General features: G+C 37.8%; 1 protein-coding gene across 1 annotated transcript in view; it reads right to left on the reverse strand.

The window, feature by feature from the left end:
• The window catches only part of shank3a (SH3 and multiple ankyrin repeat domains 3a), a 329,586-nt gene that overhangs the window by 252,686 nt on the left and 58,654 nt on the right, over window positions 1-18,246 (reverse strand). Inside the window, exon 3 of the mRNA XM_084408788.1 lies at window positions 16,070-16,445. Coding sequence (XP_084264914.1) covers window positions 16,070-16,351 — 282 coding nt within the window. The 5' untranslated portion in view covers window positions 16,352-16,445. The remainder of the gene's footprint in view (window positions 1-16,069; window positions 16,446-18,246) is intronic.

The raw sequence follows: 18,246 nt of genomic DNA on the forward strand, positions 1-18,246 counted from the left end.
GCTGGTGAATAGAACCTGTGCGTGCCTTTAGAGGGCGCTTTAAATTCCTTGGGTGGAATTCCCAAGGTGGCGTAGTCGGAAAGTGATATCAACTTGAGTTTGCTGAGCACGTGTATAATTAGTGCTCCGCCTCACCCTATAGTCCCCGCTCTGCCACATGTGCAAGACTGCATTTATTTGTATATATTCATGTATATAAATATAAATGTGTGTATATATATATATATATATATATATATATTAGTGCTGCACGATTAATCATATCGCAATCGCGATGTCAAGCCTATGCGATTATATGACGCAAAATGCAGCGATTTTATATTAAATAAACAAATTAGCGCTGTTAACACAATTAACGCAGCATCTGTTAATTTTTGGCATCCTTTGGCTAGTGTTACATGATCCCGCTCTTATTCATGCAAATGTTTTTAAACCATTCATGCGCGATAAGACAAAAAAGAGCTCGCTGCCTGTGAATGTCCTGACTGTGACGCACAGAAAGACTCGCGCTAATATCGTGCGTGCGCACAAAACAGCATGCCAGAATACAGTTCTCTTTCGAGCTTGAACGAACAATAACACACACAATTATGCCAAAATGTCTTTTTGTCGAGTATCTTCATAACATAAGAGTAGTCTTATGATGAACGTGAAGAGTTGTGACTCGTGAGAGAATGGGGCGCGTGTGAGGTCCGCGTCTCTGACAGCAGCGGCTGGTCTTAAAGGGACAGTACACAGTAGCCACTAATTATATCTGTCGTTAAAGTTAATCAAAGAACAAAGGGAACAGAGAAAAACACTCACTGCTCTTGACTAAAGAACTTTTTTCTTTAGGCAGATTATCACTAATCTGTGTGTGCATTTATTTTCCTTGAGAACCAAGCAAGTTGACTCATGAAACCATTTGTTTATTATATCGCAATCGCAATATTGACCTCAATTATCGCAATATGACATTTTCCCCAAATTGTGCAGCCCTAATATATATATATAAACAAGTGCTTTCAGTGCTTTTCAAAGAGTATACTTAAGGCAGCTTTTTCACTCTTGCACACCTGCTTTCATGCCTTCAGAGGGAAAAGAAAGCTTTAACTCCACTTAAAGAACAAAGGAAGGTGCAAATGCCGGGAGCACCATGGATCTCAGTCGAGGTCTGCTCTCAGTGCCATATGCACATCAATCCCAGTGTCCACCGGGGACAGCTCCCTACACCTGCTCAGATGAAGCAGTCACACATGCAGGACACACCTGAATAACAAGGTCCAGACATTCAGTCTCTAAACCCAGATCTCATTTGTGTGAATGTGAGTGTGTACTGTGTCCAGATGGGCTGGAGTCCGCAGCAGACATGCTAGTGCAGGTTGGGTTTGAATGAGCTAAAAATAGCATCGGAAGAACGTGAGACGCCTCCGCAAACGAAGCCTCCCATCTCCATCTCTGCCGTGATGGATGGCATCGTCGTGCCGAGCGAACGTGTGTGCCAGAAGAGGGGGCAAGATGCCTCCAGAACCGCAGAGCATTGCAGAGACAGACAGAATGTGGAAAGATGGAAATGACACGGAAGCTAAATGATCAAACAGAAAGTGTGAAAGAAAAGCACGGTCCGCATGAACGTTGTGAGTTAAAAGCGTATTCATGACCACGCATTACGGCTTTGAGCATGCTGTGGTGTTAAAAGTGCATCCATCACTTCTATTTAAGTATAGGAAAAAAGGGGGGGGGGGGGGGATGAGAAAGCAAATGAAAGCATACTCTTTATGCCGTTTACAGAGCCTGCTGTGGCTGAGGTGAATGGCTAATCTCTTCTGCTGAGGTTCAAACAAAAGCCACTCTCAATTACTGGCCTTTATTAAGCAGCAGGGCAGACACTGTGGGGATAATATGCTCAAAACTCAATGCTAATAATGCTAAAGACACTAACCCAAAAATAATCATATCTAGAGCAGTGAGTCTAAGACAAGCATTAGATCAGACAGCTGCAGTCAGCCACCAGTATTACAGAGATCCTGCTATCTCAGACCCATCAGATCTGTCTCAAGCTCGGATGATGCCGTCTCGCCTCAATAACATCACATATCGTTCAGGAACACAACATCAACACTGACTCCAAATACCTGCCATTAGTTTCCACAAGGTTTTGCTTATAATGCTGCCATTCCCTGGATATCTGTAATGCAATTAGGCAAAACGAAATGAATCATATTTACTTTCTTAATAAATGTCCATGGTTAAATATGTTAGGATTTTGATATTGCAGGATTTTGGTTTGGTTTAGAAAAGAAAAAGATAAAGAAAAGAAAAGAAACAAAAAGGAAAGAAACAAAAAGAAAAGAAAAGAAAAAGGATTTGCATATAAATGTGTCTTTGCAGTGTGTGGACACAACCACCATACAATGAAAAAAATCCATTCACTACTTTTTTTTAATCCTCAAAAAGTCTAAACGCTCTCAATAATCAAGCCGTTTGGATTTTCTGAGCAATATGATGTCATATTGCTCATGCTCCGCCCCCGACTGCTGACGGACTGTCCCGTATTAGCATATTTCCGCCCTCAGCCGTTCGACACCCCCCATGGAAGAGAAGGGTGGGGTGAGCAGTTGCTCATTATCATTTAAAGAGACATGCACCGAAACGGGTCGCTGTGAACAGAGCTGTTTTTGAGGAGGTAAAAAGGGTGTTGTTTTACACAAACATTGAGGAATTTTAACCAAAGTATGTTACAAACTTTACATGAACACCCTAAAGAATCATACCAACTTGTGGAAAATGGGCATCCGATGACCCCTTTAATCAAAATTTTACTTTCTTTCCCTTTAAAACAGGGAAAAACCAATTCTTAAAAAATTCTTCTCTGTTCAAGTAATTAAGGTTCAGTGGGCAGGAAAAAAATATATTAGCCAGTAATATCATAGCTTAAAATCCACCACCCAATCAAGTCCTATATGATAAAAATCAAGTACCGCTCAAGAGCTGCACGATTTGGGGGGAAAATCTACAAATTCTCTGATAAATATTGAGACTGCAAATCAAAATGCAATTTGAAAAAACAGAAGTTCTAGGTTTGCTGTGCTATTTAATTAATTATAATGGTAACACTTTACAATAGGGTTCATTAGATAACATAGTTAATGTATTAACTAACATGAACTAACCATGAGTACATTTGTTACTTATACAGCATTTATTAATCTTTGTTAAATGTTAATTTGAACATTAACTAATACTTTATTAAAATCTTGTTAACATTAGTTAAAGCATTTTTATTAACTAATAGTAACAAGATTTTAATAAAGTATTAGTAAATGTTCAAATTAACATTACCAAAGATTAATAAATGCTGTATAAGTGCAGTTCATTATTAGTTCACGCTAACTAATGTAGTTAATTAATGTTAACTAATGAACCTTATTCTAAAGTGTTACCATTATAATTATTATTCAAAAAAATGTTGAACAAAATAAGAAATATTACTAGAGTAATTTAAGAATTTTATTTTAAAATACAACTGCAAAATAAGAACATCTTCACTAAGCTTTTATTTGGCGGAAAATTTTGAGGAAAAGTTTGCTGCATGATGCATTCCCAAATGCACGTTAAGAGCGACCCACACTCACAGCTAGAGGTCGACCGATAGTGGATTTTACCGATACCGATATTTAGGTTTGACCGTACATGTCGATAATCGATTATTCAACCGGTATTTTTTTTACCTGGATACTGGGATTAAAAACAAACATAACACTCCAAGTAAAACAGTGCTGAACTGAAATGTGCTAAATGAAATAAATATATAAATATGAATATATTAAAATGAGAAGTTCTACAGAACGAACTCTACAGAAAATAATTTAAACATTAAAATGTTACAGGTCAAATGTGTGTTTCTTTAGCTGTAACCTAGAAACATAGCCTATGTAAATTTTATAGGTAACACTTTGCAAGTCCCATTTGTTAACAAGGATGTATTAGCTAGCTTTCATGAACTATATGCATTATGCAATATACATTTTTACTGCATGTAATAATATTTGAGCAATACAATTGTACCTTGATCATTCATGTTAGTTCATAGTACATTAACTTAGGTAATAACAGATCAAATAAAAATTAAAACTCAATTTAAATTGTATTAGTAAATGCTGAAAATTGTAATCTTATTGTAGAGTGTTACCATTTCATATGAATAATGCTTACAGAAGATGGTCATATTTAAATATCTGCAAAGGCCAGAGCATTAAAATGACATAAATGTAGAGCTATATTACATGTATAGTCTCTCACTTTATTTGCTTCTATTTTAGAACACTTGATGATTATCTAATCAAAATAACAATATGTATGGCAGTGATAAAAACAATAACTGAAATCGAATACGTTTCTGATTTGTTTATGTTTCTGTCGGCTACATGAACATATCGATGTTGAGAAAGCAATCACGTCACTAGCTTTAAATATTAAACCTCGCCGGCTAATGAATGCATAAAAGTGACCAGCTGGCTATAAGCTAATGCAAATAGATGATAACAATTGCAACATAAAACATTTGGGTCAGTTTTGCGTGTGTTTTTGTCACATTGTTTTAACCGCCATTACTAATGTTATTCCTCTCAGACTCGACGGCAAACATACTTCTGTTCTTTCTCTGCTAATGCAGCATTTAGTCAACAAATTAATTACTTTATAATGACATGGCAATATGTACTTTAGTGTTCTGTATTCATACCGTTTCGCTGTCTGTGTTTTAAATGCGCATCTGAAGTGTCAGCGCTCTCCATATAATGTATGATCTTGTGCTGCAGCCTCAAGTGTTAACGTAAACAACTCAGCCAGTGATAGTTTTTATTTGGCCTCTAGAGGCCGCTCTCGCTCTGTATAATGCCAGCAGTCTCTTCTCAGCGCTCTCATACTGTGTAATGACTGCGCACACTTCTCTATCCAACCAAAATTATCGGTGTGGATTTTTGCAGATCATTTTTGCCGATAAACTATCGGTACCGATATATCGGCGAAACCGATTAATCGGTCGACCTCTACTCACAGCAGATGCAGAGATGAGTAAAAGAACATGAAAACTCTGAAACATGCAGTGCATATAATTATTTTCTTAAATTGTAGCCTTGACGATTTGATAGGATTGTAATTTTGGTTGTGATATCCATTAATCCTACACCGCCCTACATTATTTCCCACTGAATACTCAGAAATACACGACATAATGGCGGTTAAATGTGCTGTGAATGTTACTTCACGTTTTAAACACTCTTTAGACGTCTGTAGAGGAAGGCCAGGTGGACTCGACTGTAAGGTGTGTATTACAGCTGTCACTGTGCTCTGCGTCCATACTGTGCCACACACGCCATCTGTCAACAGAAGATCTGGGACCAGGAGACTGATTACCAGAGCATTATGAGTGTGTACAATCACAAAATCACTCGGGGAACTGTTCAAATTGTGAACATTTAATGGGTTTTAAAATCCAATATGGTAAGCCTTCATAAAAATCATCTCAAAACAGTATTTCGTGTAGCGTTTGGTTCTAGGCGTCCGAGACGTCCACCTAAACACAACGCAATAAAGATTAGATGATGCCTGTAAACAACTAAAAACTCTATAAAACACATAGAAATTCCACACACTGCTCACTTCTATACTCAGGAGTGATCTGGCATAGTGGTTAAAACTCAGGTTTGAACCTTTGAAGGGAACAAGCTATGAGAAATTACTCTTCTGACATGGTTCATATGACCGGTTCAAGTCTTCTGCTTTATGTTTCAAAAAGACAAACATTTAAGATGTTATTTGATGAAAACTGCTCAAATTTTATTCAAGCTTGTCAAACATTTTAAATGAATAACAACTTCAGCTTCTCTTCTTCACACAAAGCCATTGTGTGGCTTCAGAACATCTTCAGAACATCTTCAGAACCAAACATCTTTCAGCACATTCAGATGGTTCCTTGAATATATTTCTGGCTACTTTCTCAGGCAGCTTTTGGGAGTTGCTGTTAAAGCAGACATGAAATCAAGCTTTTGTTGCTTTAATGGCAAACTGCATGCATTTGAGTAGCACAGCTGAGCTGGGTAATCAACCTGAATGAACTAACTCATGCCAGACATCCCTGTGAATGGGACAGACAGCTAATATGAAACCAATAAAGGGAGAGTTCACCCGAAATGAAAATTCTGTCATCATTTACTCACCCTCATGTCATCTCAAACATGTATGAATTTCTTTCCCACGTGGAACACAAAAGGAATAATATTGCAGAATGTCAATAGTGCTCTTTTTCATAATGGGGATTTTCAAGCTATAAAAATGACATAAAAGCATCATAAAAGTAGTGCACTATATTCCAAGTGAAACAATATCTTTGTTCACTGCAAAAAACTAAAAACAAAAAAAAATGTTACTCAGTCCTTTGTCTTGTTTTCCAGTACAAGTATCTTAACATTCTTAAATCAGCATACTGTATTTACTTGAGAAGCAGAATTACTTAAGATATTAAGTCTTGTTTTTTGCTTATGTTTAAACCAAGAAAAATATTTACCAATTGGTTAAAAAAATTGGTAACACTTTACAATAATGTATTAACTAACATGAACTAACCAAGAGGAATAAATGTGTTACTGTATATGTTAATCTTTGTTAACATTAGTTAATAAAAATGCAGCTGTTCATCATCTGTTCATGTTAGTTCACAGTTGGTTTGGTTAGTTTGGTTTCAATTAAGGATATTAGTCTTATTATTGGTAAGTTGAAACGCCCAGCTGCTAGTTGGGATGTTTTGCCTTTTGATTTGTTGGCTGCGACATTCGATTACACTGGGCCTTGTATTACTGCAATTGTTAATTGCAGTCTTTATACAGATTTATACAAATTATCGGCCCATTTCAAAGCTGCCTTGTATCTCTAAAATTTTGGAAAAGGTAGTTTTATCTCAGTTAGGTTCTTTTTTGGCTAGAAGAGTTAGATGTCTTTCAGTCTGGTTTTCGGGCAGGACACAGTACTGAATCAGCTTTACTGCGAGTCTCAAATGATCTATTACTTATTGCAGACTCGGGCAATACTGGGGCTCTAATCATGTTGGATCTTAGTGCAGCTTTTGATTTAATTGATCACGATATTCTTATTAATCGCTTGGAACACGTTGTAGGGCTGAGAGGGACGGTTTTAAAATGGTTTTCCTCATATTTAAGGGGGCGTTCAATTTCTGTCAGGGTTGGGGATTTTTCCTCCGGGTCAGTTTCTCTGGATTGTGGAGTACCTCAGGGTTCAATTCTGGGACCTATTCTCTTTTCTCTGTTTTTGCTGCCTTTAGGCCAAATTTTCAAGAAATATGGTATATTTTATCACCTATATGCCGATGACATTCAGATTTACTTACCGATTGGAGCTGGAGGATCAAGCCCTAATTTATCCCTGGTTGCTTGTTTAAAGGAGGTGACTAGTTGGTTAGAGCAAAACTGCTTGCAGTTAAATGCCAGCAAGTCTGAAGTCATGGTGTTTGGGATGAAGAAGGATGACAGTGGTTTAACCGATGTCCTAGGTATATGGGAAACATACGTTCAGCCTAAAATAAGAAATTTAGGTGTAATTTTTTACTCTGCTCTTATGTTTGACCATCAGGTTAAAAATGTGGTAAAAAATTGTTTTTTATCAGTTAAGGACTATTGCGAAAATGAAATCTTTTTTGTCTGTTCCTGATCTGGAAACAGTGATTCACGCATTCATTTCCTCATGCTTGGATTACTGTAATGCTCTATATGTAGGAATTAGTCAATCTCTTATTTCAAAATTGCAGCTGGTTCAAAAAGCTGCAGCGAGGCTCCTTACTGGTATTAAGAAAAGGGAGCATATTACACCTGTTTTGAAAAGGCTTCATTGGCTCCCTGTGAAATATCGGATACAGTATAAGGTTTTGTTATATGTTTATAAAGCTGTTCACGAGTTGGCCCCGGAATATATCAAGGATTTGGTGCTTATGAACTCTGGCAGATCTCAAAGGTCCTTTAATTGTTTACTGCTCTTTGTTCCAAGAACTCGTCTTAAAACTAAAGGGGATCGAGCTTTTTCAGTCATTGGCCCTAGACTGTGGAATGCTCTTCCCCCTGATATTAGATCTGCACCGTCAGTTGATGTTTTTAAAATTCGTGTGAAAACGTATTTGTATTCTGTTTCTTTTAATTCTTGACTCTGTCATTGTATATTATGTTTTTTGTATGTTTTTTCTTGCTTTTAGATGTACAGTCCTTTGGTCTACGTTGTAGTAGAAAGGGCTATATAAATAAATGAGACTTGAGACTTGAGACAGTGCATTAACTAATGTTAACAAATACAACTTTTGATTTTAATAATCATGGATAAGTAAATGTTGAAACTAACATTAAAAAAAGATTAATAAATGCAGTAGAAGTGCAGTTCATTATTAGTTCATGTTAACTAATGTAGGTAACTAATGTTAAATTAAAATGTTACCAGAAAATAAATTCAAAGGGAAAACAAGTTCATTTTCTGACCTCTTTGGCAGATATTTTGTCTTGTTTTAAGCAAAAACTCACTTAATATTGATTCATTTTTCAGAAAACAAAACGTATGTCATTTTGCTTATGAAGTAAATGTATCTTGATTTAAGAATGATTAGATATTCCTACAGGAAAACAAGACAAAAATACAGAGCAAGAAAATCATTTTTGCCGTGTTTGAGGCACAGACCAAAATGTAAGTAATTATTTACTGAAAATCCTTTCAGCGTAGCTCTCAAATCACATTCAATTCAAACACGGCGTGTCAAGAAGTTTGACGTCAATGATGTCAAGCCTTATTGATGTCAAACCAAGCAAAACGAATCTTGACGCATGAGATTTGATAACTACTTTATAAATACTTAATAATGACTTAAATTTCACACACAAAGCTGTCATATGGCTTTTGAAGACTTGAAATGTGGCGCATGAATGATTTTGACTACTTTTATGTGGCTTTTTAAAAATTTTTGGAGCTAAACAGCCCCATTCCCCATTATGAAAAAGAACAGTCTAGATATTACGCAATATGTCTTCTTTTGTGTTCCACAGAAGAAAGAAAGTCATAAGGGTTCAGAATAACATAAGGGTGAGAAAATGATTACAGAATTTTCAGTTTTGAGGGAACTAGCCTATTCCTTTAAGCCAGTGGTTCTCAATTCCAGTCCTCGGGACCCACTGCTCTGCACATTTTGTATGTCTCCCTTATTTAACACACCTGAACCAGATCATCAGCTCATTAGGAGAGACTCCATGAACTGAACTGAGTGTGTCAGATAAGAGAGACATACAAAATGTGCAGAGCAACAGGTCCCGAGGACTGGAATTGAATTTTTGAACCACTGCTTTAAGCAAAACCAATATTTGAGAAAGGAAAAGTTGAACAGTTGAAAAAAATATTTGAATTTCACACATGAGATACGAGCATGTTACTAGTTTCCTTAGTCATCCTTTTACCAAAGATGAAGAGTGCGCACACCCACACGCATACAGCAAAACTTTCGTCTGTAATCTAGTGTAAAGCGTAACATTTCTCTCCCAGCAGTGAGATCCCTGTAGTGTTCTCTGTGTGTAAGTATTTCACAGGTGTCCCTCTGCGATTAACGTCAGGGAATAGGGCTTTTGTCACACTTTGAAATCTTTAACCAAAACCCTCCAGAGATATGCGCTCTTCTCTACACTTCACTTCTTTATCCATCTTTCCCCCTCTCTTTTTATTATGACACATAGTCTTATGGAAGTCACCCTGCAGTGAACATAGCCAACAATGGTCGCAAGTGAAACCGTAAGCAGATGGAAAAGTAATGCAAGTTGAGGGATCGGCAAAAAGAGTGACCCAATCCCTAAAGCAACCAAACTTACACAATATACATGGCAGATACAGCTCCTCAGGTCCAAACCTTTCAGAAACTATTCAAACCAATTCGGACCACATACACTTTTCAACATGACTTCTTTATTTCAGAAAGGACTGAAATAATTTTTTTCTAGCTGTATAATGGAAGATTGTGATAACCTTTAGAAAAAGTATACAAATATTTTTTAAATGCAAAAAATAAAATAAAATATTTGATATGCAGTTAAACGTTCCTTCTAAATAATAATAAAATACCCTCACCCCCCAAAAAACAACCCTAACCATAATACCAAAATACATAAGCAAATATATAAATATATAATTACTAAATAAATAAGTACATATATAAAAACGCTGACCTTTCACCACTGTATCACACAAGCAAGCAAATAAATAAAAACAGAGCTTTCACCACTACCAAAAAAAAAAAAAAAAAAGAGGAGATGAGATGGGAGGAAAAAATTCATTTCAATGCTTTTGCGTTCTCTTGCAAAAGTTTTCAATCCCCCAAGAAAGTTTGCGTTTGCTCGCAAAATCTTTGCATTCCCTCACAAAACTTTTGAATTCTTTGAGCGAACAAAATTTGGGGGGAGAATGTATTGACATTAAATTTTTTTCTCCAATCTAGAATTGTCAAAAAGTAGCGACTTCGGGAACCAAGTCGGTACTTAAATTTTAAAAATGTGATGCTTTGAGCGATGTTGAGCGGAATCGTAAACACCTCTGATTGGCCATTGTACTCACGCACTCATCGGATATGTCTGTGATTGGCTACAATGATCAGCGCTTCAAAAATCTGTTGTAAATATACATCAATGACGCTCTTCACCGATACACAGATACAGACGGAAGTGTTTGAAAGCAGGCATCTATCAGTGGTCCGGTCCGCCAATAGCTTGTGCTTGTGCTTACAAACACTCCCGCTTTCAAAACACTTTCAAACACTTCCATGTGCTCTCAAACACTGCGTTGATCATTGTAGCCAATCACAGACATATCTGATGAGCGCGTGAACACAATGGCCAATCAGAGGTGTTTATGATTCCGCTCAACAGTGCTCAAAGCGTCACAATTTAAAAATGTCAATACCGACTTGGTACCAAAGTCGGTTCTTTAGACCAGGGGTTTTCAAACTTTTTGTGTGTGTGGACCACTATTTGTAATCAAGAATTTTCGCGGACCACCTCATAATACACATAATAAAATATGTCTACACAGAGTCCTACCTGAATTAATCTGCACCTCTAAATAGGCTTACTAGCTCTAAAACTATCATTGGTCATCACATCAGTACAACAGGCTTGTTAAAAGAAAGTTTACTGCACACAACGGCTGCCACATATTTTATTTATTTATTTACTCAAGCGCCCGAGGGCATAATCAGGTTCATTTGAACAAGGCTTATTTCCATAGCAATGGAGTATGAAATCTATACAGTAATAAGAACACTGGAATATAGTAAACATTTCAAAACCTTTGGCGATTTTAGGGGATTATTAATCTTCAGAGTTTTACAAGTCCTCAAAAAGTACCTAGGCTTGAGTTTGTCCACTTAACAGCACATCTGCAAAACATTTCAGAAACGCGAGATCAAGAAACTAACTGGAAATTAAAATAATAACAGGCCTTATTCATTCCATTTATAAACATTTCGTTTCATATAAACTGCCTATGCCTAACTGTGCGTTCACACCGGACGCGAATAGCGCGTCAAATTCAAAAAGGGATCATATGTCAAATTTGCGCCTGCCGCGTATAGTGATACGCTTGACCACTTTGTATCAATTCGCGCGTCAAGAGCGAAATTGACGCGCGTAAAAACAAATGTTTGAAGCGAAATTTCGTCCGGTGTGCACCATTAAAGGCTATGCGGGTGATGTGATAATGAGAACATATTTGCCTCTGCCCTTTTCTCTTAAGAGAACCTGTTGCTATCCACCGAACCAATGTTATGGTTCTAACAGCACTGAACTTGAATGTCACGGCCGAACACCACTAGGCTATTTTAGTAATCACACAATAACTTGACAATTTGATTAAAATGTTATATCAATATAGGCCTACATATTCTTTTTACTTTTTTTTTTTTTTTATGGGAATTTCCTGGTAAAATGAAGGTAAAAAAAATATTATTTTATATTTTATTTTGCCTTTCCACGGACCACCTGCAGTACCCTCAACTGGACCACAGTTTGGGAATGGCTGCTTTAGACAACACTAATCCAATCTCATATTTTTTTCCATCACCATGCCCATTTAGGGCCTCCGTACACCACAACATGCCAATCAACTGATATCTTTAGAGCTTGACTGTTGAAAATCCACTTAGTTGCACATGCATAGTCATACACCTTTCCATATGAGGTCCAACTGCTCACAATGTCATGACATTGAAGGCTTGTAAAAGCAGTGTGGAGAGACCATTGTTGTAAAAATAAAAGCCTCAAAGACTGGCTGTCCATCCAAAAAGAGCAATAAGGACCCTGGCCACTCATGTTTACTAAACCTGTGCCAACATCTAGATTTGCCAACTGGCACTTACAGGACTTCAAAAAGACTGAAGAAAAGGTTTCTCAGATGTCTTTGGCTTGAATTCCAAGCACAATTTCTGATGAAAACTTACTTGCCAAATACCATGAAGTCAAGCAGGTTCCTGTATCAGGAAGCTTTTTTTTTTATGGGCTAGAGATTTGCGAGATTTGATCATTAGAAGGAGCTAATTGAATGGAACAGAAAACAAAGATGTCAGCAAAGGAAGAAACTCACCAGTCTTAGACTACGACAATGAGCCATACTTGTTGTAAGGACAGGTTTTTGGACGTCTCTAATTGGCACAGAGAAAGCCAAGATTTAATCCCCACAGAAAAATGTGTTCAGAGACCTTGAGATTACAGTTCACAGATGATCCACAAAGCATCTTTATGGGCGAGACAGTAAAAACTGACCAAATTCAGTTCTGCAAATCTGGTAGACTTAAAGCCTACTAAAGTCTCACAGCTGTAATCCCTGCCAAAGGCAGCTCTGCAAAATAGTGAATGAAGAACCTGAATTTAGATGTCAATGGAGGATTCCAAAAAGTGTACTTTTTAGTTTTAATCTGAAGGCAAAAGAAGTTTTAATTAATTTTGAAATATGTCAGTGAAAAACTTTATGTGCTGAATAATTTCTAGCTGCACTGGGATATTTTAAACATCACAACTCAGGAAAAAAAAAATCTCTTTAATATCTATTTATTTCTCCTAAACGGCATTGAGATAAACAATGGAGAGCAAATGGAGACTTTGCATTTTTCTCCCGGGAAAAACTTTCCATTAATCTCCTTGAACAATGTTTCAGACTGGGCTGAAATTTGCCAAAAAAAAAAAAAATCCACAATCAAACACCAGAAATCTTAATATGGTCCTTTGCAAGAGGACCGTAATAATTGTGGGTCATTGAAATCATGAAGTTTTAAAACCCCTGATCTAACAAAACTTACACCAAAGACCCCTTCCACCTCAAAAATACACATGCGAGACAGTAGTGATATCTCATGTTCTCATAAATTGGATGTCGGCATATGAGAATAACGGTTGCAATCTGATATTGTTTATTTGAATTATAATGCTCCTAAAGATAGTATCAGGATTTATTGGGTGCGAGTTAGCATTTGAAAGGCGTGTGGCAGTGGGATGTACCAGTGAAAATCTGGCATTTAACAGATTCTTTCTGCTCTCATTCACCCCTCCTTATTAACATAGAGTCTTGGGCCCTGCTAAAGGACAGCGCTCGTTAACACTATAGATCTCTGCTTTTAATGAGGCCCCGACACATAACCACACATACATTCAACCAGAAGTCCATTCTAATGCATGCATGGTCACAAATGCACACTCATACAGAGTGAGGATGAAAGATTCAAGGAGAAACACATTTCTGACAGGCAGAATGAGCCATTGATCTATAGGCTCACTCATTCTGCTGCAGTTACTCACTTCATTGGCGTCAAATGTGCTGAAGGAACCCAACTAAACAGGCTGAGAACCATGCAGCAAACCTTCTTATAACCAACCAACACAATATCCAGAGTATTAGTCAATCAAAATAGGGTTTTCAATAATAATTTAAACCTCAACTTAATAACTTAAACATTTGGTAACCCCCAATCTTCAATATTTGGTTATATTCTTAGAATCCAACGTCAGCATCTCAGTACAAACGATTAAGACTGGAACCTGAACAAACCAGCAAGGATCACCCTTAGTCCAACAGAAATAAACCCACCCACTCGGAGCTACTAATGACTAACAAGTTGCTGTTTGTCACTAGTAGGTGTTCCTACTCGACTGTCAAATTCATCTGTGTCAGTCATTGGATCACGTGAACTTCATTTTTTGCACATTTGCTCATCATATCGCCAATGGCCAAACGCTACATTACCACTAGCTAAAGGAAACCGCTTGACACTGCCAAAAACACCACAGATATGCCACGTTTGGTTGCCTTCAGTAAATGCTTTCAGTGCACAGACAATAAAATCATTGTACATGCACAGTTTAGGCATTTGGACATATGTTTTGCATTTTTACAACTGTAATTGTGCATTAGTAAAGTGACAATTTTGTTAACCAACCATATCCAAGCTAAAATGAAAGTTGCCAGCTAAAATCTGAATTAAATTCAAATGTGATTTAAGGACTAAACCAACCAGAAACGACAACACTATCAGCAGACTTTGAAATGCTTCTGACAGATGTCACTGCCAACACCTCACAACGATTGGCTGACAGCTGCCTCTTATTTGCATAAAGTTATAAAGCATTTCTCATCTTTTGATGGTCTCACCTCATGCTCTGCACCGCTGTCAATCGCAAAATCCCTCATGCGAGCCTGCTGCTCAGTTTCAAGGGGTCAAGGTTTAGCATTGCCCTGTTAGCACCTGCTAGTAATGTAGATGCAGTAACTCCACAGATGGTTCGTTTGACGTCCGTTCAAAATAAGGTGAGTATTCTTACGAAATACTGATTTTTTAGAAGCAACATACGCTACCAGTCAAAAGTTGAGCAAAAGTGACAGAATTTTTTTTTATAATGTCACAAAAGACACATGTTTTGAAAAATGTTGTTCTTTTGAACTTCCTATCCATCAAAGGACATGAATGGTAATAAAAAAATAACAAAAATATTGAGCACCACAACTGTTTTCAATGTTGATGATAGCAAATCAGCATATTATAATGATTTCCGGAGGATTATGTGACACTGAAGATTGGTGTAACGATGCTGAAAATTCAGCTTTGCCATCACAAGAATTTATTTATTTTTTAAATATATTCAAATAGAAAGCCATTATTTTAAATTGAAATAATATTTCATAATATTACTGCATTTTTTATCAAATAAATGTAGCCTCTGAAAGACTTCATAAACAAAAAAAAAACTGTACAGACCCCAAACTTTTACACAGTAGTGTATTTAACGTACATGTAATTGCGTTGGGAATGTTAATGGACAGCTGTCGCATGTTACTATAATCCTTCTCAGCTCAACACAATGATGTCCAGTAATGTCAGTAATGTCCAGTAAACTGCCAGCTATCACTGAAAATGAATGATTGCTGCAAATTACTATTTAAACACCCTTAACATGTCACAACTAACCTAAGATAAAAATTAAAAAAAATGAAAGCCATGCTTAAACGCAATTAAAGTTCATGCACCCCTCTAAATCCTGGCTGCAGCGTGTGCAATACTGAAAAAGGTATTAAATTAAAAATGCCACCTGCAACCGTAACACCTGTATCTGTCCAATAGAAACAGGTGAGTAACAGCACTTCAACACCGCACTCTCATATCCATCAGCACCATATGTCGTCCGAGAGGGCCCTGGGGACACGGTACAATACGCTGCAACCGAACTGACAAGTCTGACAGCCTCGCGACAGGGGGGGAAAAAGTCCCTGTGAATTACAGTAAAGCTACAATAACCCACCCAGTCACTGTATCTACCTTCTCTCTCTCTCAAAGTGGCCAGTTTTCAAAGTCCGCTGCAGACGCACTAATAAAGACGGGTTACATTCAAGAGCAAAAAGCACAAGAGGAAGATGAAAAGGTAAAAAAGAAAGAGAGCAATCATGTGCACGCTGAAAAAGAACAGGACAGGCAACAAAAAAAACAAAACGAGAGAGAGTTTGGAGCACTGACAGAACTCACCGTTTGCTGCAGGTCAGGGATGCCTATGCGGACGACCAGTGTGTTGCCCTGCGGTTCCTCCATGGGGCCGGCGTGCGGAGAGCGGGAGCTGTCCCCCCGGCTGGTGCTGGGAAGAGGCTGCGCAGGGCGAGAGTAGATGAGGAGAGGGAGAGAGAGAGGCAGCGAGAGAGGGAGAGAGAAGGGGAGGGCAGAGGGGGGCTCAGACGGGAGTTCAGGCTGCTGCTGTGGACGATCTCTGGGCTGGGAAGGCTCATGTTTGCCCGAGCCCGCACTCACAGGCATGCTCTGTGTGTGTGGAGCTCCGACTGCATAGTGCCTCGCTCACGCATACGCGTGCGTGCGCGCGCACACACGCACACACACACACAGGGAGCTGCTGGCACACACACACACAAGCACAGGGAGAGAGAGAGTGAAAGCGGGGAGGGGAGATGCGATAGGGGGAGATGCGAGAGAGAGAGTGAGAGAGAGAGAGAGTGAGAGAGAGAGAGAGAGAGAGAGAGAGAGAGAGAGAGAGAGAGAGAGAGAGAGAGAAGAGAGAGGGGGGGGGGGTTAGATGTGTGCTGTGATTAAAGGGTTAGTTCACCCAAAAATGAAAATTCTGTCAGTAATTACTTCCTCATGTTGTTCCAACCCCGTAAGACTTTCGTTCATCTTCGGAACACACATTAAGATATTTTTGATGAAATCTGAGAGCTGGATCACTCCTTCATAGGCTGCCAGGTGATCGATATCTGCCATCCAAGAAAAGTTAGTAAAGACATTGTTAAAATAGTCCAAGTGACTACAGTGGCTCAACCTTAAGTTTATCAAGCGACGAGAATACTTTTTGTGCGAAAAAAAAAAAAAAAACGACTTTATTCAACTATTCATTTTCTTCTGTGTGGGCCTCTGAGTGAGTTCACATAGTGTAATAGCGCAGCGCTCCTGGGTTGTACGTCAGAACGTAGGCTCACTATGTACAACCCAGAAGCGCTGCGCTGTTACACTACGTCAACAGCTTAGGAGAATGACATGGAAGAGAAAAGATGGTTGAATAAAGTCGTTATTTTTGGAAGGTTTTTGCGCACACAAAAAGTATTCTCGTCGCTTGATAAACTTAAGGTTGAGCTACTGTAGTCACTTGGACTATTTTAACGATGTCTTTACTAACTTTTCTGGCCTGGCAGATATCAATTACCAGGCAGCCTATGAAGGAGTGAGACAGCTCTCAGATTTCATTAATGTGTGTTCCGAAGATGAACGAAAGTCTTACGGGGTTGGAACAACATGAGGGCGAGTAATCACTGACAGAATTTTCATTTTTGGGTGAACTAACCCTTTAAGCATTTTAAGCATCAAACCTCTAGGCTATAATGCTGGGTTAACACATTTCTGAATGTACAATAAAACAGGTTACAACAATATCATTAAATAATGCAAAATATCGGATTAGCTCACAAGACAATTCAAATAATCTAATATTGATGATCCCTTACTGTAACAGCTCTTTGGAATTCTTTATTCATTTCTGGAATTTATATTAGACTATATTGTTGACCCAGGTAACTAATACACTAGATTCATGTATCTCGTAACACTCTGCACTACTATCAAATTAAACTCCAATCACATGATTCTAATATCCTGATTAGAATGTGATTATTATGCTGATTAGAATTCACATGATTAGCAATGTTGAAAACAGTTGTGTTTCAGGATTCTTCAAATAGAAAGTTTTCTTGTAACATTATAAATGCCTTTACTGTAACTTTTTGATCCATTGGATGTGTCCTTGCTGAATAAAAGTATTAATTTCTTTTAAAAACATTACTGACCACAAACTTTTATTATATATAAACATGTAATTATTGAATAAAAAGGAGGAAAGAATTTAAACCTGTGGGCTATATAATTATAACAACATAATTAAATAAGGCAAAATGATCAGATCAGATACACACAATCTTAATGCAGGGCTCTGTGGAATACTTGAACTAACTGAACCTTGGCCCAGGCATCTAATTTCCTACATGGCTGTGCTAGTTTCATACGCCTGAATCACTCCACACTCTTTCTTCTCACATTATAATAAAATAAACTCCTAATCAATATTTAATGTCCAATCATTTTTTATTCAGTAAATAGCCATGTAATTTGGATAAAAGGATAATGTACTTTTTCACCCAAATCATTAT

This window comes from Rutilus rutilus (genome assembly GCF_951802725.1).
Source record: "Rutilus rutilus genome assembly, chromosome: 5".
Taxonomy (NCBI): Eukaryota; Metazoa; Chordata; class Actinopteri; order Cypriniformes; family Leuciscidae; genus Rutilus; species Rutilus rutilus.